Source organism: Pan troglodytes, chromosome 3 (genome assembly GCF_028858775.2).
Source record: "Pan troglodytes isolate AG18354 chromosome 3, NHGRI_mPanTro3-v2.0_pri, whole genome shotgun sequence".
Taxonomy (NCBI): Eukaryota; Metazoa; Chordata; class Mammalia; order Primates; family Hominidae; genus Pan; species Pan troglodytes.
The window spans coordinates 73,960,436-73,981,982 of record NC_072401.2 but is presented as its reverse complement, the minus strand read 5'-3'; the positions used below and the strand labels follow the sequence as shown (position 1 = coordinate 73,981,982).

General features: G+C 34.0%; 1 protein-coding gene and 1 non-coding gene across 26 annotated transcripts in view; both read left to right on the top strand.

Annotated features, from left to right (window-relative positions):
• EXOC1 (exocyst complex component 1) overlaps positions 1-21,547 on the top strand; it is a 51,544-nt gene that overhangs the window by 14,388 nt on the left and 15,609 nt on the right. For 8 of the 25 annotated variants that reach the window (XM_009447869.5, XM_009447874.5, XM_009447866.5 and 5 more), the window contains 8 exons: positions 441-628; positions 2,783-3,010; positions 3,207-3,339; positions 3,954-4,063; positions 4,868-4,921; positions 10,057-10,206; positions 15,953-16,058; positions 21,022-21,066. In XM_009447869.5, the coding sequence (XP_009446144.1) occupies positions 441-628; positions 2,783-3,010; positions 3,207-3,339; positions 3,954-4,063; positions 4,868-4,921; positions 10,057-10,206; positions 15,953-16,058; positions 21,022-21,066 (1,014 nt within the window). Of the gene's footprint in view, positions 1-440; positions 629-2,782; positions 3,011-3,206; positions 3,340-3,953; positions 4,064-4,867; positions 4,922-10,056; positions 10,207-15,952; positions 16,059-16,977; positions 17,002-21,021; positions 21,067-21,547 lie in introns of all 25 variants that reach the window. The other 17 variants (XM_054683121.2, XM_001142585.8, XM_009447872.5 and 14 more) reach the window with 5 other exon arrangements.
• LOC112209021 (U6 spliceosomal RNA) lies at positions 17,725-17,831 on the top strand. Its single transcript, XR_002943709.1, has one exon. It is a non-coding gene; the product is annotated as a U6 spliceosomal RNA (small nuclear RNA).

The following is a 21,547-nucleotide window of genomic DNA, read 5'->3' as shown; positions in this document are numbered from 1 at the left end:
AAGAAAAATTTCACCTGGGAAAAAAAGGAAAGTAAATTGTTTTTGTGTGTACTGAATTCATGGTCATTGTTTTGTTAGAGCAACAGCCACATCAGGTACGAAAAAATGTTTCAGTTTGTTTCCACCTGTTTTTGTGTTTTGTTTTTACATTTTAGCTTAATTGTATTTTGGGAAATTGTGGTGAAAGCCTGTTATAACACTTGTAAGTTAGTGCATTAGACTGCATGCTTTTTATTTATTTTTTAGGACTTTATTTTATTAACATATGAAATTATTTATAAAAATAAAGTTTGATTTTTTTCATATCGTTTGAATCATTCTATCCTCTTTTTCAGCTGCTAAATGTGACCTGTGCTTATAACTATACCTAGCTATATGTATTATGTTATAGTCTTTTCTACTTTTTTGACTATTTTACTTCGAATTTTTACCTCTTTAAGAATCTGTTCCAAGTGGAGAAAATCAGAGTGTGACAGGAGGTGATGAAGAAGTAGTAGATGAATACCAAGAGTTAAATGCAAGAGAAGAACAGGATATCGAAATAATGATGGAAGGCTGTGAATATGCAATCTCGAATGCGGAAGCCTTTGCAGAAAAATTGTCCAGAGAGCTGCAGGTGCTAGATGGGGTAAGACTTTCTTGAATTCTATGAATAAGTGATGTATAGTGGATTGAGAAGGCTAATGATGTTCATATTATACTACCTCAGCACTTAAGCCTTTATAGTGTGTTATTGCCATCTTTATCTATAAGCACATTACCAGCTGCCATCAGTCTTTTACTGTTCTTGTTCAAAAGATGAACTATTCCTGTTAAGCCAATGAAGACAGTTGGCTGAGATTCTGGATTTGGGGAGGTTCTTGATATGAAGTGACGGGAGTAAAAACTAGGCCAAAGAACATCTTGGGAGTTGATTCGCTCAGCCTCTGAAACATGTCTGAATAGTTCAGTGCCAAAGAATAGCATTTGTGTGTATGTGTGTGGTTTGAAAAAAAGTAAAAATAGAGATGAAGTATAAAGAGAGAAATGTGGCTGAAATATGTGAATCATTTACCAAAGAAGAGTGGAGTGAGTGTGGTGAAAACAGGAGAGCCAGAGAAAAAGATCTGTGACTTCTCTGCTAAAATGTTTTAGAATAGACCTTTTTGTTTTGTGTGCAGTTTTTGAGTGTAATTCAAATGCACAGCACCTGCTGGGGCAGTGGCTTACACCTGTAATCTCAACATTTTCGGAGACTGAGGCGAGCAGATCACCTGAAGTCAGGAATTCGAGATGAGCCTGGCCAACACGGCAAAACCACATCTCTACTAAAAAAAAAAAAATTAGCCAGACATGGCGGCATGCTCCTGTGGTCCCAGCTACTTGGGAGGCTGAGGCACAAGAATCGCTTGAACCTGGAAGACAGAGGTTGCCGTGAACTGAGATCGTGCCACTGCACTCCAGCTTGGGTGACAGAGTGACACTCTGTCTCAAAACAAAACAGAACAAAACAAAAAAATCAAACGCACAGCATCTCTTATGCTAGAGTAATCTAAAATCATTTGGGTTTGTTCTGGTTTTAAGAAAAGGTAAGCATTTAAGAAATCCCTCAGAGGATAAGGAACATTTTAAAGACTTAAATTTTAGTGTTGTATACATGAAAGGTACAGAAGTTACGGGGTCTGACTCAGGCCCAGAGAGATTATATGAATAGTCCAAGCTTATAAGTTTACAGAGTTCACTGAAAGCAAAGCCTAGAAATGATTTTAAGATGTTAAGGAAGAAATCCTGGGCAGATTCAAACCCCAGCTCTGTTACTTAAGAGATGTCAGTGGCTTCTGAACCCTTCTGACTCTTAAAGTCGTATTGCACTTACATTTTATTTACTGTGGATAGTATATAAATAACGTGTGAAACCACAGCGTCAGCTGTACAATGATATTCTTTAAATTTCTGGTCCAGGTTTTTCATCGTGCCATGTTACTTGCCTTCTTAATATGGCTTAGTGATTTATATTTTTTGTTCTAATTAATATTGTATATATGTTCCAAGTCAGCATATTGCTTTGCAGTTTAATTTTGGATTTGGCAGTTTCCTTATTTCAGGGAATTCAGAATCAATAGTCAGAATCATTTAGAAAATAGTGATAAGGGGATGGTGGTTTGTTACTGCTTTGCCTGGGGAAGAAAAAAAAACACAGTTGAAAGAGAAAAGAAAAAAGATGATAGAAGGAGCTATCTATCGGCCATATGCTCTTCTACATCCTGTTACTAGTTCCCATCATACTACAGTTATAAATTAGTTTCATATATCCTTCAGAGTCTGGTATACCACTGCTGCTTTCTCAACTAAGATATCACATAGGTGATTATGCTTTTATTTAGGGTTTCACATAGGTGTTAAGAAAATTTCTAGCTGGTAGAATTGGAGGAAATGTTAGAGATAACATGGCCTAATGCCTCCTGAATGTATAGAAATGAGAATGTGCCATTACTAATGATACTTTCTGGCACCTTACTTGTGCATTCTGGAACCTTACTTGTGCAGTCTGTGGAAATATAAAATCCTAAGGCATGGTCCCTAACATTGATTTAGAGGCAAGTGTACCTGCATGAAATACTGTGTAAAACATGGAAGAACATAAAGTGATAAACTGAAGTAGATGTGTAGGTATATATCAATTTTTGTTATGCTACTTTCAAGGAAATTTAGCAACATTTCACCTTTATTCTCTTACACATTTAAATAACGTGAAGTATTTGTTTGTTTGTTTGTTTGTTTGTTTTGGTCTTTAACTTTGTAGGCTAACATCCAGTCAATCATGGCATCTGAAAAACAAGTCAACATCCTGATGAAATTGCTAGATGAGGCTCTAAAGGAGGTAGATCAGATTGAACTGAAACTGAGCAGTTATGAGGAAATGCTCCAAAGTGTAAAAGAACAAATGGATCAGATCTCTGAAAGCAACCACCTAATTCATCTTAGTAACACTAATAATGTAAAACTCCTATCTGAGATAGAGTTCCTTGTGGTAAGTATGATCATAAATTACCAACAAAAAAAAAACTAGTGATGATATATAAAACCCATTTGTAAACATTTTCTAATTTCCTTGTGAGAACAGGATTTAAAATAATTCCAAAGACCTAATGATAGGACTGAGTAGCATCTTGCCTGTAAATCTCCCAAAATTACACATGCAAATGGTGTGTTTGCACATATTCTAGAACCACATGGACTTGGCCAAAGGTCATATAAAGGCCCTTCAGGAAGGAGATCTTGCTTCTTCCAGAGGCATTGAGGCCTGCACCAATGCTGCTGATGCCCTTCTGCAGTGCATGAATGTAGCTCTTCGACCAGGTATGTTCATTAGAAATGACAAAAATGTGACCAAGAATCTGAGACTAAGCCTGTAACTTGTTATAAAGGTTTTGACAAGAAATACATGAGACAAGTGGTTTAGGGTTACATTATTAGCTATTCAAGTTTCACTGATTTCCCAACTTATTTCTATTGATACTAGGAACTTTTTTACTTCAGTTCCTCCTTCTAATTGTCCTCAATGACTATAGTCAACACCATGATCTTTATTTAGTACTATCCACAGAACCCAGCAGAAAGTAGGTGCTTTGGTTAGACCAGAGCAATTATTTCAAAACTTGAGTGTCCGTCAGAATCCCTAGAGGTCTTGTTAAAAACATAGATTGCCTGGCCCCAGTCACAGATTCAGCAGATCTGGGCTGAGATTTTAGAATCCACATTTCTAACAGTTCCCAGGCGATGGTGAGGCAAGACCACACTTTGAGAACTACTGTGAAATCCCATTTTTCTCCTGCTTAACTTTTATCAAGTAAATGAATACACCCATAAAACTTTTGGGTTCTTCAAAACGTTAGATACGTTTAATGTTCCATTAAACATCAAGGAAATCTTTTTACCCATTAAACTGGTCACAAAATGTCGTTCTGTGTCAGGCCATGACTTGCTTCTGGCAGTCAAACAGCAACAGCAGCGATTCAGTGATTTGCGAGAGCTTTTTGCCCGGAGACTGGCCAGTCACCTCAACAATGTTTTTGTTCAACAGGTAATTTTATTTTATTATTAAAACGAGCATGTTCTTATAGCTTATTTATGTATTATCTTAACCTTACATTTCCACAAAAATGTTAATATGTTTAATTGGGGTTGCAGTCAATTCCTTCACATATTTGATTTTAAGATTTTGAAATAGGAGCCTCTTTGCTCATAGATGTACTTTGGGCCTCAGCTGCCTCTTTTGGTAGACAGTCTAGTTCCTTTCAGCTGATGCTCTCTGATTCTAGAAATCAAATAACTATGCATATGAATTGCATATACTACTTAGATATTTTTATTTATAAAAGTAAGTCCAAACTTGTTAGATGTTTACTATTGGACCTGTTTTATTTTTCAGTATTTTGAGGTGAGACTCAGGACTTGATTCAGTGTTTTAAATGTTTTGTAAGTTCTGTGTACTTAGTACATAGTATAATTGTTAAGAAAATGACTGTAGCTCAACTGCAAATTTCAGTTGATCTAATCTTCATATAAATGCTTTACCTATATTTTTATATGGAAAAGGATGTTATAATTAAGAGTGTGGTAATAATATTGTCATTAATAATATTAAGAGTACCTTTGAGGGATTTGAATAAAAGCCATTTTAATATCTAATACAATAAATTAGGTTTCTTATTTTTTCATCTCTTTTAAAAGTCCCTTTTATTTTATTAGAGTTATTGAATGAAAAAAAATTGGGGGGATATCTTGTTCATCAAGAAATACTGCCTGAAAACAATGGATTTTTACTTTATTTTCACTTTGCAATATTCTAAAACAATTGTATTTACTATATTTTATTTCCAATTAGTTTACTCAGGCCCTCCTTCAACTCTATAACAGGTCCTACTTTCTTTCGGTTCCTGTGAGTACATCAAATTTGGCTCAAGCTTCTCTGATTCTGTTTTTTTTTTTTTTCTATAAAGTTTGCTAAACTTAACAGCAGCCGAATCTTTACAGATTATAACTTACTGATTTAAGCTACCTGTTAACCACATTTGTAGCAGTTTTTAAATGTCCCATAGTAGAGACTATTTTGGCCAAAAAAGCATTTAATCTCATTCTGCTTGCTTTTCTTTCTGTCATTTTTTCACTCACTTCATTTAGTAATAAATAGTAATATTGCTCCTTCATTTAGTAATAGTAGTAATATTAATCCTTCATTTATTTAGTATTGCCAGGTGATTGAGGTACATACCAGACATTGACTTGGGATAAATGAGAGACCAATCCTGTCCTCTAGTAGTTCACAGTCTAGGGAAGCGAGACAAACAAATAATATACTCAAGAGGGATAAATGTTATGACAGCGAGACTGTGGGAGCGTAAAGGAAGACCACCTAACTAAAAGCACGGTAGGGGGGAATCAGAGAGATTCCCTTAACATTCCACTTGACTGAAAAGTGTCGAGAAAAAAGTAAGCTTAAATGTCACATAGGAAATACTAATTCATGTTTTTCTTAGGTACTTACTTCAATAACATCTATTTCTATACAATTCCTTAGTTTTTAAAAATGACACTGTTGACAATTATGTTATCCACATTTGTTAGATAGTATTGAAAATACCAGCCAATAAACAATAGTCTTTTCTGTACCCTTAACTGTTTGTTGTAACATGCAGTTATTTATGATTTTGCTTCTTGCCTTGTAAACTAATGGCTTCGTTTAAGATGAATGCTTCCCATTTCTGAAAAGCTAATATGTGTTATTACATGTGAGTGATGCATGTTAAAAACCAGAATGCTGCGACAACCTGGGGTGTGCCAAAAAAGGTGGAAGAAGATATCCCACACATAAGAAAGATTTTCTTAGTGTTGCATTCAGTGCATCAGGTCACCTAGCAAAATTGTTGAGAAACATGGGTATTTCTATTCCTGGTAGGGAGACAAGCTGGGAAAATTGATTAAAATAATATGGTACACCTCTTTGGCAATCACAGAATTTTCATTGTATGCTTATTATATACTCACTGTCTACCATATATAAGAATAAGCAATAGTTCCTACCCTCAAGATGCTTGTAAGAAGGAATTAAAACTAATGTACTTACTCTTTGTAAGGAGTTAAGACTAATGTACATTAGCAATGTATGTAATAAATTGCTAATTGTAGAACTGTGGACTGTAAGTGCTAAAAAGGTTTAATCAAAAGTGAGTTTATTGAGAATTTAAGGAGTGAGATATGGAAGGAATTGCAGATAAGGTAGGACTTGAACGAGTCCATGCAATACAGTTTATAGCAAATGTATAGTTACAACATTTACAAATATTGTACTGAAGAATCCAGTGAAAATAATCTATTCACAATATAACAGTAATTTCAAAGCATTGATTCTCAGTCTTTTTAAAATTCACAAATTAGTAAAATTAAAAGAAATAAAATTCGGAGACTGACCAAATCACCAATTTTTTTATTTTACCAAATAAAGACCTTTAAAAAGAAATACTATTATCCACTTTCATTATCTTTTCATTTTAAAAATGACATTTTGGCACTAAAAGAATAAGAATTTCCTTTCCGATTTTAAAAATTAATACATTTACCCTTATGAAGGACTCACTTCTTTCATTGTACTTTTTCTTATTGCTATAGGCCAGGAAAAACATCTTGCATTTGGGAATGACTGATCCAGAGCATGCTATCTGTAATGCAACTTTCCTATTAATACTTCTGTGTTATCTATACTTAAGTGAAACTTGAAGTGTATTTTAATATAATAATCACTGTAATATAATATGAGAGTAATGTTACATAAAGAGTAGTTAGCTTCTTTTAGATCTTTCAGATCTTACACACTCAACTTCCCCTGAAATTATAGGCTCTTGCCCATAATTTTTACATTTACTAGGGATTTCTGTATCTAGAAAGATCAAGAATGAGAATCTGGTCAGTTTACACTAATTAGGATTATGATATTGAAAACAGTCAAATTAAGGCTAATGAAATTGAGGAAATATTTGCATAAAGAATATGTCCTTTAAAAAATTGTTTTGGTTGTTTTTTGAAAGATTTATTTTGATAACTACTCTCTGCCTTTTGTTTCCCCCTTTGGTTCTACAGAGGCCTCATGATTCTATCTACTTTTGCCTTTAGCAACATGATGAGACTGATTATGTACATAACTTAGAGAAAATGAAAATAAACTGAAATGCACTGAACTAAAAGTACAACCAGGAAAAAACTGAAGTTGTGGAACTTTTTACCATATGCTTAAGTTTAGAAATTTTTCTCTCAACATACATATACAGAAACAAGCTATAATAAAATAAAACCTGTATTGCAGACCACCAACATTCAATTTCTTTTACAAAAATTGTTTCCTTAAGCATATGTCACATTTTTGTAAACACGGATTGATGATCTCTGGTTAAAAGCTTAGAAAGACTTGTGATTAAGATCTATTTTTGTGAGGTTTGTTGGAACTTTGCTCAGATTTTTTTTTTTTAAGAAAAGAATAAGTAAGTATGCCATAACAGAAAGAAAGAGTTCCAAATCTTGAAAATTTATTCAAATTTTGACCCCAATGTATCATTTCTTTAAAAAAGTCACTATAGCAAAGTGCTTAAGAGTGCAGACACTAGAGCCAAACTTCCTGGGTTCAAAATTCTGACTCTCCTACCTCCTAGCTGGGTTACCTTGAACAAGTTAATTGACATTTGTGCCTGAGTAAACAGTAGTAGAAGAACATAGACAATAATTTTGAGTCTTGAATCATTGAGAAAAATTAATGAGGAAGATTGTTTTGGATAACGATACATTGTTACTAATAAAAACTATTTGGTAAACATTTGTATGATATAAGTCTGTCAAATATTCTTCCCCTTTAATCAGCGTGACCAATTAAGGCACATAGTTTAGGCCAGGCGCAATGGCTCACACCTGTAATTCCAGCACTTTGGGAGGCTGAGGTGGGCCAATAACTTGAGCCCAGGAGTTTGGGGGCAACCTGGGCAGCATAGTAAGACTCCATCTCTATTAATAAAAATAAATTTTTAAAAAATAAAACACAATTTGGAGACATTTATAGACCTAAAACTATAATATCTATATCTGGCTAGTATCTAATACATGTGATGCTGTAGAATCCTGATTATCCTTCTGGCATCTTGGTTAAAAAACATTTCTGTAATAGAATGTTTATATTGACCTTTGGCAACATAGAAATAGATAATAGTCCAATGGTAATGCCTGTGTATTTTACTTAATATTATTGATTTTGTTCATCTTTATTGTTAGCCCTTACAGAAAAGATATGGTAGCCCAGGCATTCTAAAAATACAGAATTGTTCCATTCTTCAACACTTTAGCTCTTAGTCCTCATTGATTCTTTTGGAAGATGTGATTGTTTTATATTCAGGTAGCCACCCAGAAAAGAACATCCACATAGGTCCACGCTCCATTATCCAGAATTCTGGGGGTCAGGAGTGTTTTTAGAATGTTTCAGATTTTAGAAAAGCAATACAGTATATATACTGTATATTATATAATCACTCCAAGCACATGTTTTTGCAACAAAAAATATGAATAGTCACTCTAAGCACTATAAATAGGCCCATGTCAGTTCAGGTCACATTTTACCATCAAAATTGTTTTGGTGCCAAGCTTAGTCTGAGTTTTCAGAGCTTTTTGGCTGTCAGAATTACAGAAAGGGATTATGGACCTATTAATATACCTTGTGTATAACATCTGTGGTAGCTGTGAACTTCTGTTGCCCCTGTGTTCTAGTTCTTGTTATTTTGAACTGGTCAGTTTCATTTTGTGATATTTTTCTGCCATCTCTAGTTCAGTTTCCCAAGTTAACCTAAGTAGATATCAGTAAGATGAATCTGAGAAGTATATTGGTTGTTTTGTACCATTTTATATGTAATTTCTGTATAATGGGTCCCTTTTTCTTTTTAATTTCCATTTTAAATTGGGATATATTCTCACATGAAGAAAATTTTCCAACAGACTGATTTGAAAACATTTATGAAGAAGGGACATGGATAATGATGTGGGTTTTTGTACTTGGCATGTCTTATACTCCCATCTTTCTTTCTCAGTTACCAAGGAACTCCTCATTTCCTCTAGGCCAGAAATGTTTTCTTCTGAATAGTCTGTATTTAAAAGAAAATTTTTTAAAATTCATAACCACTAGGTTATTTTGTGTATATAGTACAGTATATAAATTAGGTGAAAGAAATCCCTTTTAACTTAAAAGAATTTAAATTCTTAAAATTCAGGATGCTTATTTAGCTAATTTATACCAACTAGTATGATACACATTCATAATTAGCTTTAGGTAACCTTACCAGGAAATGAGTTAACTAGCTCCAAAACTCTAGCAGTCTGTGTAATTTTAATACAGTTTTCACAAAATGCTGACAAATAACTTCTGGCTATCTAGGCAAATTAGATTGAGTGAAAATTACATCAAATAAATCTGTCTTGGTTTGCCTTTTTCTTGTTGTTGGGAAATTGTATTTTCAATTTGAATCTGCTCCAAGACAGAAGTAAGACTCAGATGACCAAGGTTCCAATTCCAAGCTCTAAGACTTTATATTCTACTTTTTTTTATCTGTTGTTTTAAATATTACAAACTCTAATGGGAATACCATAAATGTAGACTGTTTTGAATGATTTCTCTATTTGTGTTTCTTAATTCAAGCTATATCAAGAAGGTCATTTGCTTGGTAAATTGTGAAATATGGTATGAGAGAGACAAGCTTCATTAAAACGTTCCATCTTCATTCCTTTAGAAGACGGAATGGGTAGTTGATTTATCAGAGTGCCATTCTTGCGTATTTATGATTATCTTATGGTGGTAATGTTCATTTGATATACACAGGATATAAAAGTTGTGTAAGTATTTGGTTTTTATTTTTCTGTGTTCTATTCTTAATTATTTTTCTATGTCTTATTGGTTTGGCTTGGCCACATTTTGGTCATTGTTTAGACTTTTTATTGTAACATTTCTTTGTACTGTTGATTACATTTATTTACTTATTTTACTCACTTTAGGGTCATGATCAGAGTTCGACTCTTGCCCAACACTCTGTTGAACTGACTTTACCCAATCATCATCCATTTCATAGAGATTTGCTCCGATATGCCAAGCTGATGGAGTGGCTAAAGAGTACAGATTATGGAAAATATGAAGGACTAACAAAGGTATGGATTTGACGTCATTTACTCACTGAGAATAGAGCATTATCTTTTAGAATTAAGAGGTCATGTGTTCAGTTCCCCAAGTTTAAAATACTGTAGTACATTCTTAGCAAAGCAGAAAATGAGTCAGTGCTCTTTACCAGTGATAACATTCATTTTATTTACTTGGCTAAAGGAGAGCTAAATTTTAAACTTCAGTATGGAAAAATATTAAGCCATACTGTAGCCTAAAGCATCAATTTAGTTAAATGCTATGCTTATTTCCTGAGTTTCTTTATGTACAGTATAGAAACAAGGAAGTATGAGCATTGCAAGTGAGGTATTTGCCCTCTGTGGATTTATAATCTGTTCTGTTAAGGAAATACAAAGTGTCTCTTTATTAAGCAAGCATTCCACTATTCCAGGCACCTGGGGCCTACCTAATAAGCATCTACTCTAATGCGCTTTCGATCTGACTGGGAAGAATCATACATAAAACAATCAGCAAAAAATTAAACACTAAACTGGAAATGAATTTTAAGCGTGTGGCAGTATAGACAAGGAAAAATCTCTGTCTCGAGACCATGGGGGAAACTTCATGGACAATATCAGACTTCAGTTGATTTTAAATAATGAGTGCAATTAAATAAACCAGAAATAAGAGAAAGGGCATTCCAGGGATGGGGAGAGAGATGTGCAGACAAAGGTGGGAAAAATACACGCTTGTCCTAGAACAATGAGGTTAAGGGTGACCGAAGCAGAAATTTCCTATTCTAGGGCAGTGAGAAATTATGTTGAAAAAGATGAGCTATGGGACCTACCAGCATTCCTCAAGCATGGGAAAAGATTAAATGAGGGAAATTTAATTAAGAACCTAAAGTAATAATTCAGACGAAATGAAGTGTTGAGCCAGGAAGATGGTGTTGGGAATAGATAGAGAATATAAACCAAAAGAGAGACTCCAACAGCAGAAGGAACAGGTTGATGCCAAACTTGCTGGGCTTGGAGTTTAGAACAGTAGTATATACTGCTGACTAAAATTCTGCACTTGGGGAAGAGCAAAGTCATTTATTCATATATTCAATCAGTAAATGAATTGAGCACCTATTACGTGCTAACACTTGTAAGCACTTAGAGATACAGCATTGAAGGAAACAGGCAAATACTTGCCTTCTCAGAGTACGTATTCTAGAGGAGACAGACAGACAAAAAAGTTAATTATATAGTATGTTAAAAGGTGCTGCTGAGTGTTCTAGAGAAAATAAAGCAGGGAATGCCAGGACTGGGAGAAGGGCGTGGGATAAGGATTTCCAGAGGAGAGCTTTCCAGGCACAGTGCAAGTGCCCTAAGGCAGAGCGTTCCTATTGTGCTTGCAGAGCAGGGAGGCCAGTGTGGTAGGAGCACTGTGAGCTAGGGGCAGACCCTGGTGGGAGCAGGGTGGATCTGGAAGGGATTGTGGACCATGCAAAGATTTGTCTTTTACTGTGCATGACATTGCAGGGTAGGGAGGGGAGATGGTAGACTTTGAGCCATGGAATGACATGGCCTGACTTAGATTTAATAGCCATTGTAGCAGGAAGCCATAGGGACAGTCCTTTTCTGGCATTTATGCTGTTGATCTTTAGTTTAGGAATTGGACATCATATCCCTTTTTAAAAAAATAGAGCTAACGAATTCCCACCTATCTAGTCAAATACGTAAATAGCTAATAGTATTCTAGATAGTCCTGGCTGAAGATCCATTTTATTAAAATTCTGAAATACTCTGAGAAACATCTAAAATCTTTTATCTGTAAGTTTTTGTGAATTTGAAGTTTAAAAATAAGAAATCTAATGCATAAGCTGTGTTAATAATTAATAATAATTATATGGACAATATGGCCCTAAAAGATGTTCTAGAATTGAAAATAATGATATGTTTTGTCTCTGTGGAATGAGAATATTGGAATTGCTAATATAAAAGCAACTTCTATCTGGTATCTTAGAGTCATGCTTCAGAAGAAAGCAGAAGGGTTAGGTAGAGATTTATGAAAAGTGTGATAGTAAGAAGGAGGCAAATTATGTATTCCTATCCATGCATTTGTGTTTACATATTTGACAGTAGGACATTTTTATGTATCAGTTTTCATGTATTTTCTCTTTGAAGTGCCTTTGCCCATTTAAAGTAAAATCTGGCTCTTGCACTTCTAAACTGAGATAATAAGAAAAGGGATATAAACCTTAGTAAAATAAATAATATTTTTAAATTATAATTTTAAAAATGCTTTTCAAAAAAAAAAATCTCCTGAGGTGCTTATATACTTCTTGTCTGGCTAGCTATTTTAGGTGAGATTATTTTAGTTCCTCTGAATTAGTATATTAAGCATTATACACCTCCACTGTTGTGTTATATTTTCTTTTGTTTTGTTTTCATTCAACAGAATTCTGATTTGGAGATATCTTAAGGAAAAAATTTACATTACTGGAATTCTTTGCCTTTTGAAGTTTTAGGAGGATTAATATTCTGAATAATTAAACATAAATTATATTTCCTTAAGAGTTTTGTGCCAACAAGTGCTTTGTCCCCTAGTGAATATTCAAATAAGTAATCAATAAGCTTTTTGCCTAATTGTGTTCCCAGTGAGTATTATTGCCCTATCTTTATATATAATGCAGTATTCATGAATGTAATTTAAAGTGAAGAAACAAGATTAGAGCCAACCTAGTAATGATTTATGGAATCATTCTCTGCTCAGAGTATATTTTTGATTGACAATATTAATGAGCTTTTTAAATGAAATTGACTTTTTCCCAGGAATGTTGCGTCATCCTGTGATTTGAGCTTTTCACAGATTATGTATTTTTACCTCATCATCTAATTTGGTTGCTGAAGAGTTGTCAAAAACAGGAATTTTAAGGAAGAAGAAAGGAATGAAAGAAAAAAGAAGGAAACAGACCAATCAGTGTTTCTTTAGTAAGAAATCATAATTCAGAAAGCTATTTGCACTTGGTTAGGTTTACACAGCTCACACTTTTTGGCAGGAACAGGAAAAACTTGTTCAAAATTCTTTGGGAATAAGAATCACTAGCCACTGCCTCTAGCTGTACTGAGGCTGAATCTAAGCAAAGCCCCATTTTTTGGTATACAGAAAGTAGTTGTAGCTTGGACTGCCCAGATTCCCTCCTCCCGGGACTGCTACCCTCGTCTGCAACTCTGGGTCATACATGTATGGCAGTTAGTAGAGATGGTCCATCCATGCTTGGGTAGGAAAGGAGTTTTCCTCTCCTAATAGCCTCCTGAGATTGGCAGTCTGACTTGAAGATGACTCACATGTCTTCTCTCCACCTCAGTTTTACATTTGTAGAATTTGTCTTATTGTTGTGAACCCCAAATGTCTGAGACAAGATCTCAGTCAATTTAGGAAGTTTATTTTGCCAAAGTTAAGGATGCGCACCCATGATACAGCCTCAGGAGGTCCTGACGACATGTGCCCAAGGTGGTCCGAGCACAGCTTGGTTTTATACATTTTAGGGAGACATGGGACGTCAGTCAGTATATGTAAGGTGAACACTGGTTTGGTCTGGAAAGGCCAAACAACTCGAAGCAAAGGTGGGACAACAAAGTGGGGAGGGGGCTTCCAGATCATAGGTAGACAAGCAACAAATGGTTGCATTCCTTTGAGTTTCTGATTAGCCTTTCCAAAGGAGCCAATCAGATACGCATTTATCTCAGTGAGCAGAAGAATGACTTTGAATAGAAAGGGAGGCAGATTTGCCCAAGCAGTTCCCAGCTTGACTTTTCCCTATAACTTAGTGATTTTGGGGCCCCAAGATTTATTTTCCTTTCACATTGTATAAAGAAAAAGTAAACCATGGAGACCCTACAGCGGGCCCAGGTTCCACTGCTTGCTACTCGAAAGCCAAACACTAGAGGCAAGGGTTGCTGTGAGGAAAGGCAGATTTAATCAGCCAGAGAAGCTGAGGTGAGTGGAAGGAAAAAAAAATCAGAGAGCCAGTAGAGAAGATGGTGAACTAGCATTCTAAAGTACCATCTTAAAATTTAAAACTTACCATAGGGTTTTTGTTGTTGTTGTTGTTGTTGTATTGTGTTTTGTTTTGTTTTTGTTTTTGTTTTTGTTTTTTTAGTGTCACTCTGACACCCAGGCTGGAATGCAGTGATGTGATCACAGCTCACTGCAGCCTCAACTTCCTGGGCTCAAGCAGTCCTTCTGCCTCAGCCTCCTGAGTAGCTGGGTCTACAGGCATGTGCCACCGCTCCCAGCTAATTTTGCATTTTCTGTAGATACAGGGTTTCACCATGTTGCCCAGGCTGGCATCATAGAGTTTTGGAGAGACACTGATACAGTAAAACCTTCCTGTGGTCTTTCCTATCAGTGAGTTCTGTTGAGTGCCAGGAAAAAAGGTATCTAAGTCATTTGAGTCCCACTGAAAAAGTAATACATCCCAATGAAATAGGAATTTTAATTTATATTTGCTTTTAAAGTTATACAAAGATCATGGGAAATAATTGCCCATTTGACTAAGTGTTCTTACAGAGATATGTGAAAAATGTATATGGCATACAAATTGAAAAAGGACAGGATCTATATATATTATGTTTGGTCCAAATGCTATTTTATAAGAATACAGCTATAAAATATTTTAAGACAATCAATGGTAAACTGTGAATCAATATACAAATATTTACACAACATGTACCTTTTGGAAGGTATACCTGATCTTTAAAGCAGGTAAACATGTTCTAAAAATGGACATATTAATTTGAAATAATATAGGAAGTTGAAGCTTAGATTTTATGATAAACTTAAAAGAATAGCTAGGTACAACTTTTCTGCTTTATTTAAATTTTATTTTCTGGTTTATTTAAATTTAGTCAAATTCTGTTTGTGGCATTTAACTTCATACTTGGAAAAATATACAGTCTCCCACTGTTGAGGAACTCTTCTGGAGAGTATATTTTTATGTGATAATAAGTAGAGATGATGAAGAAATGATTTTTGTATGCCAAAGGATAGATGTTTTTATTTAAGCGAGAATTAATCAAATCTGTTTTAAGAAAATTAATTACTTGATTTTGAAAACTGTAAGATATACTAACGAAGTTCTTATGGAAAATAACCTATTTTGGAGTAATACCCCAAGCTGGCAGAGGCTCAGTGAAACTAAATATTCTTAAGTGCCATTGACACTATTTATTATTGGTCTGTTTTTAAAGCAACATGACAATATAGAGGAAGAGCAATTAAGATTCCCATATACTTTGACCCTGTAATTCCATCCTTAAGAAATTATTTCAAAGAAATAGTTCATTAGAGATGAAAAGCTTATTGTAACATTGTCTATCATAGCAAAACATGGAAACCACTTCATTGTCCTGTGTTAGGGGATTGGTTTACTTAATGGTGCTACACCAACAAAACTGAATACTGTGCTGTCATTAAAATGTGAGACTGGAGAAATGTGTTTGTTCTGATTTAGACATTCTGTATAGTATGATTACAGTGATATTTAAAATATGCAAAAGGTAATATAGAAAAATGAAAATATAAATATGGTTATGTTTGACTTCATATTTTTGTAAATTGTTAATGTTATGATACCTATTCAATTGTTTTTTAAGACAGAAAATAACCTATTTTTATATCCTGTGAAATACATCAAAGTTTTGGACTATGAAATTTAAAACAAGCATGAAGGACTTGAGGAATTGAAAAATTGAAATTGTTATATGTATTTTATTAATAAGAAGTACATGTTACTTTTATTTTAAGAATTACATGGATTATTTATCCCGACTATATGAAAGAGAAATCAAAGATTTCTTTGAAGTTGCAAAGATCAAGATGACTGGCACAACTAAAGAAAGCAAGAAGTTTGGTAAGCTTAGGCATGTCAGTTCATTATCTTCCTATTAAAAATGGTTTTATTTATAACAAATAATTCTAAGACTTCTTAAGCAAGGTGGAGGTAGATCCAGCAGAATTTATGAAAAAAGAGGTCTAAAACATTGGCTTGATTTATAGCTGTTTCATAGAACAAATATGTATATCTGTAAATTTTCTTTAATTAAAATTCTGCAGTATGTGACTGTGACAGCGATTGTGTATTCATGCTGTAATCAAATATATATATTCATAAGAATAGCAGTTGGTGAGAAAATGAAGTGCAGTCAAGTAGAGAAAGTACTAGACTGAGAGACAGATGTTGGGAGTTCAGTTTAACTGATTCCCTAAAAGACTTTTTATAACAGTTGGGGGCAAGTCACTAATCTCTTAAGTCATTGCTCTCCACATAGAAATGAAACTGGTTCCTGGCTTCTTACTTCTCACTGGCTATTTTGAATCAAAAAGAAAGTTTAAATATTTTCTCCCCTGCCAAAGGGCTATAAAACCGTCACCAAACATTCTCATGTTATTTTACCTTATTTTTCTAAAGAGATGCTTTGATGCATGTTAATTTTTGTTGTTTATAAGTATTTTAAATGGACAAAAACATTATTTGAAAGAATAGCCAGTGACAGTATCAAGTTATGAGGAAGGTGATTTGCCGAGGCCACATTCTGCTCTTGCATGTATCCATCTCTGGAGTTCCTTTTGGATGGAGTTTTGTGCCTATTCAAGTCAAAACCTGGCCTTAAATGGCCACATTGTGTACTCCTCAGTGTGTCTGCATAGCTCCCCTTTAGAATAATGAGTTTAGCATTTGCCTGTTGAAAGGAGCCTATGCCCTAAGCAACTTCAGTAATCAAGAAACAGGATTCAAAACTGATAGTACATGTTTCCATTCTTTTCTGTAGGACAGAGAAGACTGTCATTAATGGGTAATTATTCTGTAACTCACTGTTTTTAAAAAAATGCAACACTAATATATTGATTATACTAGTCCAGACGTTTGAAATGGTTTGAATTTGTCTGTAAATATGCTACACTTTACAGATACTGATAAGAATCTTGGGACAGTAGGCTTTCGGAAACAGAAATGCTAACTCATCCTAAAGGTTAATTGTTCTTAAACAGCAATGTGTTTATATCCCTGTTAATGTTTCACTGTGGATATGTTATGCTTTTTTTTTTGAGTAAACAGCATATTATTAATGCAGTTACATGTTTAATGTTTTCATTAAGTATATTTGTCACCACTTGTTAGTGAACCATTTTATTTTGAGAGAACTCCTTCAGTATATGAAAACTGGAGGTAAGAGAGAAATATTTCTAAAATTATCTCCTGAGTAGGTCATTAATCCCAGTATCATACTAGTTTATCGAGTCTAAGATTCTCATTAAGATAAATGAAATAATAAGAATATAACTTAAGTACAATAGTATCTTAATGTTATCATTGCATTAACCTGAAACCTAAATTTTTTCCTCCTTGAGAAATTCTTAAATTATCTTGTTAAAAACATTTTTAACTAACATAATGCAGGTTAAAAGGTACTTTTGTAGTTTTATAAGTGTTAAGATCACATATCTTCTATTAAATGTGTCTATTAAATAGCGAGGAATAGGAGAGTTATTTGTGACAATCGAGTGCATAGAAAATTGTGCTCACTTTAGCAGCACATATACTAAAATTGGAACAGTACAGAGAAGATGAGCATCGCCCCTGTGCAAGGATGACACACTAATTTGTGAAATGTTCTATAAAACAAATGAAAATTACAGTATCAATTATTTTGATATCAGCTACAGGAGAAGAAAAACTAAATAAACAATTTGGAGAATAAAAATTGGTTCATGTTTGAAAATCCAACTTTTAGCCAGTATTTTAAAAATTAATTTCAAGTTAAATGCAAATGACTTGAGAAGTTCTAAATAAGATATAGTGTACATTTTTTTCAAAGATATCTTTTCAGTGATTCAAATTGTGTTTAAATGAATTTTTCATACTATAGACTGTCCTGGCTTATAATTGTTCGACTTAGGATTTTTTTATTTTACAGTAGTTTGAAAGCAGTCTGCAGTCAGTACGAACCATACTTCAAGTACCCATAGCCATTCTGTTTTTTACTTTCAGTATGGTATTCAGTAAATTACATGAAATATTCAATACTTTATTATAAAACAGGCTTTGTGTTAAATGATTTTGCCCAACTCTAAGCTAATGTGTTTTCACCATGTTTAAGGTAGGCTAGGCCTCTGGTGTTCAGTAAGTTGAGTGTGTTCAATGCATTTTCTCTTTATAATATTTTCAACGTGTAATGGGTTTATCAAAATGTAACTCCAGCCTGGCGCAGTGGCTCACACCTATAAACCCAGCACTTTGGGAGGCTGAGCCGGGAGGATGACTTGAGCCCTGGAGTTCGAGACAAGCCTTGGTAACATGGCAAAACCCCATATATACAAAAAAATCAAAAAGTAGCCAGGCATGGTGACATGCACCTGTGGTCCCATCTACTCAGGAGGCTGAGGGGCATAGATCACTTGAGCCTGAGAGGTCAAGGCTGCAGTGAGCCATGATTGTGCCACTACACTCCAGCCTGGACAACAGAGCAAGACCCTGTCTCAAAAAAAAAAAACAAAAAAAAAAAACAAGAAATGTAACCCCATCATAAGTCAAGGAGCATCTGTAATTATAATTAAAATAGAAATCTCATTTTAGAATGATGACTTTTCAATGAATGAAAATTAAGTAATTATAAATGAAATTTAAATTAATTTTGCTTTTTGCTTGCTTGTTTGCTCTGAAAATTCTGGGTCATAAATGCTAGTAAGAATAAATGCTGGTAAGAATAGTCAGAATGAATGCATCTTACAAAAAGAAACTATATAGTCAATATAGTGATAGAGAATCAGGGGAATAGAGAATGCTTTCTTTTTCAGCCACTCTTGAGTCAAGTCTTTAACATCTACTTAGCTGAAATAATTCAAAATTATGCTAACGTACCAGGGAAGTAGCTTTTCTTTGTGATAAGACCTTTGTGTAGGTTACTGCCTTTTTAAATAGATTTATTTTGATATTTTCAAAGGCATGGAATTTTTTCCCACAGGATTGATATTTCAGTGTATTTTTTTCCTTTGTATTCTACAAATTTAATGAAATGACAGGGAAAGGAAATTTAGTAATTATTTTTTTAGTCACCATTTTTACTTTCTACTGTTGAGATATATATATCACCTCTCATTTGTATGAGATTTTAGTCCCTTAATACATACATTTACATAATCATTGCCCTCCTTCCAATTTAATATTCCAAATCTTTAAAATAGCCAAGATTATTCTATTATTGTTTCTCCGCTAAACTAGGAAACCTTGTTGATTCCAAAGAGTCGTGAATACAATGCTGAATTCAGGGATGGCTGGAAGATTAACTCAATAAATATTTATAAATTACCTATTATCTAATAACTCACTGTTATAAGTACTGGGAATGCAGCAGTAAACAAAGACCCTACCTTTATGAAGTTTACATTCTAGTGGGGATTATTTAAAGATATTTAACATTTTACCTGAGTATTATCACTTGCTGATAAGGGATATAGGCTGTTTTATGAACCTCAAATTATAATTAATAGGCACTACTACTAAGTCTGTATTCCTTATTGACTACTAAAGAAAGAAAACTAGTCAGGCATGGTGATCCACATCTATAATCTCAGCTATATGGGAGGCTGAGGTAGGAGGATCACTTGAGCCCAGGAGTTCAGGTCCAGCCTTGTCAACCTAATGAGATCCTGTCTCAAAAAAAAAAAAAAAAAAAAGAAACCATATAAAGAATTAGATTTTGCTCTGGCACTGCTGAACATAGCATAGTGACACCTTAAGGCACCAGAAAGTACTGTTCAGATTGGCTAGCTAGTAGCTCCAGCGTGATCCCTGTTTACCACTTTAATGTCCAGCCTTGTTTTTTCATATTCCCTTGAGCTTCAGGTAGCCAAGGCTAGAAAGATATACCTGTCACTGATGAAGATATACCAGTCACTGATGTGACAAGATTTTTGCCTTGAAGCTTGGCAGGGATAATGTCAGTTGACACATCTTTTTGCTGTTTTAAAGATATTTTTAGGTTTTAGTTTTATTCTTTAACATTCTGTTTCATCCTATGATCTTTCTTCACCTTTCACATCAACTTCTAATTTGAGTATAGACTGTTTTGCAAAATTAGCTCTCATATTGATCTAATAGATATTATAGAGAGAGAAGTTTTAGATAAAAGAAATGCCTAATGACCTAAAAAGAGTTCAAATTCTTATATTACATCTGTTCCCTAAACTTTACCCTTTTATTCATACATCTGATTGTTAGTGTTATGATATGTATCTTTCATTCTGAGCACTCACAAAGCCAGTGATTAAGTAATTCAGCTTGATAATTAGTTTTTTCAGTGGTTTTAAAGCCCCACTCATATAATTTTTTGTTGGATATAGTATAAAATTATTTAGTCAGTGGAGAATCCTTTCAGGAGTTTTCAGGGAATACAAGATTGTTGACATCTAAATCTGCAGCTGCATTCTAATAAATTGCCACTTTATTTACTTGAATTATATTTTCTCAGGAAACCCAAACTTGCAAATTTAGTCTTTTAAATTTAAGTGTACCAGCTTCATAAACTTAAAAAAAAAAACATTTTAAAGTGTAGGGGGGTTACACGTAGATATTTCTACCTGAATATTTGAGTAAAAACAATACATTAAAAGTAAAGTTTTTTTCTCTCATATAATTTCTCAAACAGTAGGTGACCAACTAAACATGTGTTTGCACTTCTTGTTACTTGATGCTCATGGTTCTTTGCATGTGTCTTTTAAACTAGAGCTTTAACTTCCTCTTGTGCATGGTTTGTGCAAATTGCAGTTTATTAACTTGTCTTTGTCTTTGATGCTTGCAACCTAATCCATCACAGCTACACTGCCTCGAAAAGAAAGTGCTGTCAAACAGGAAACAGAGAGTGAGTATGCTTAGTGTATTAGTAGGTATTCTCAATGCATGTTTGTTTAATGTCTAGAAATTAGTTGTCTTGAAAAAAGGTAACACCAAAAATTTTGATTGCTCCGAATTGCCAGGTATTGGTGAAAGAAAGCCAACATGATGGTAGTGATATGGCTGTATCCAAGAAATATATGATATAGTTAAAATTACTTGACGAGTAGTAGAACATTGTGTCAGAAATTTGTGAAAAGACTTAACCATTATACTTCTATTTTCAGGCTGTTTAGAAACTATAAAAAATCTTGTATAGATATGGTCGGATTTTACATAATGAAGCCAAAGTTTATCTTTAATTGTACCTGTTCTGTCTTCATTTGTCTTTTCTGACCATTAGCAAATAGTACAAGTTAACTGAGAGATATTCAGGAAGGATGTTTTTAAAATATATTAGTTATTGTTTATGTTTAATTCTGAATAAAAATATCACATTTTCTTCTAAA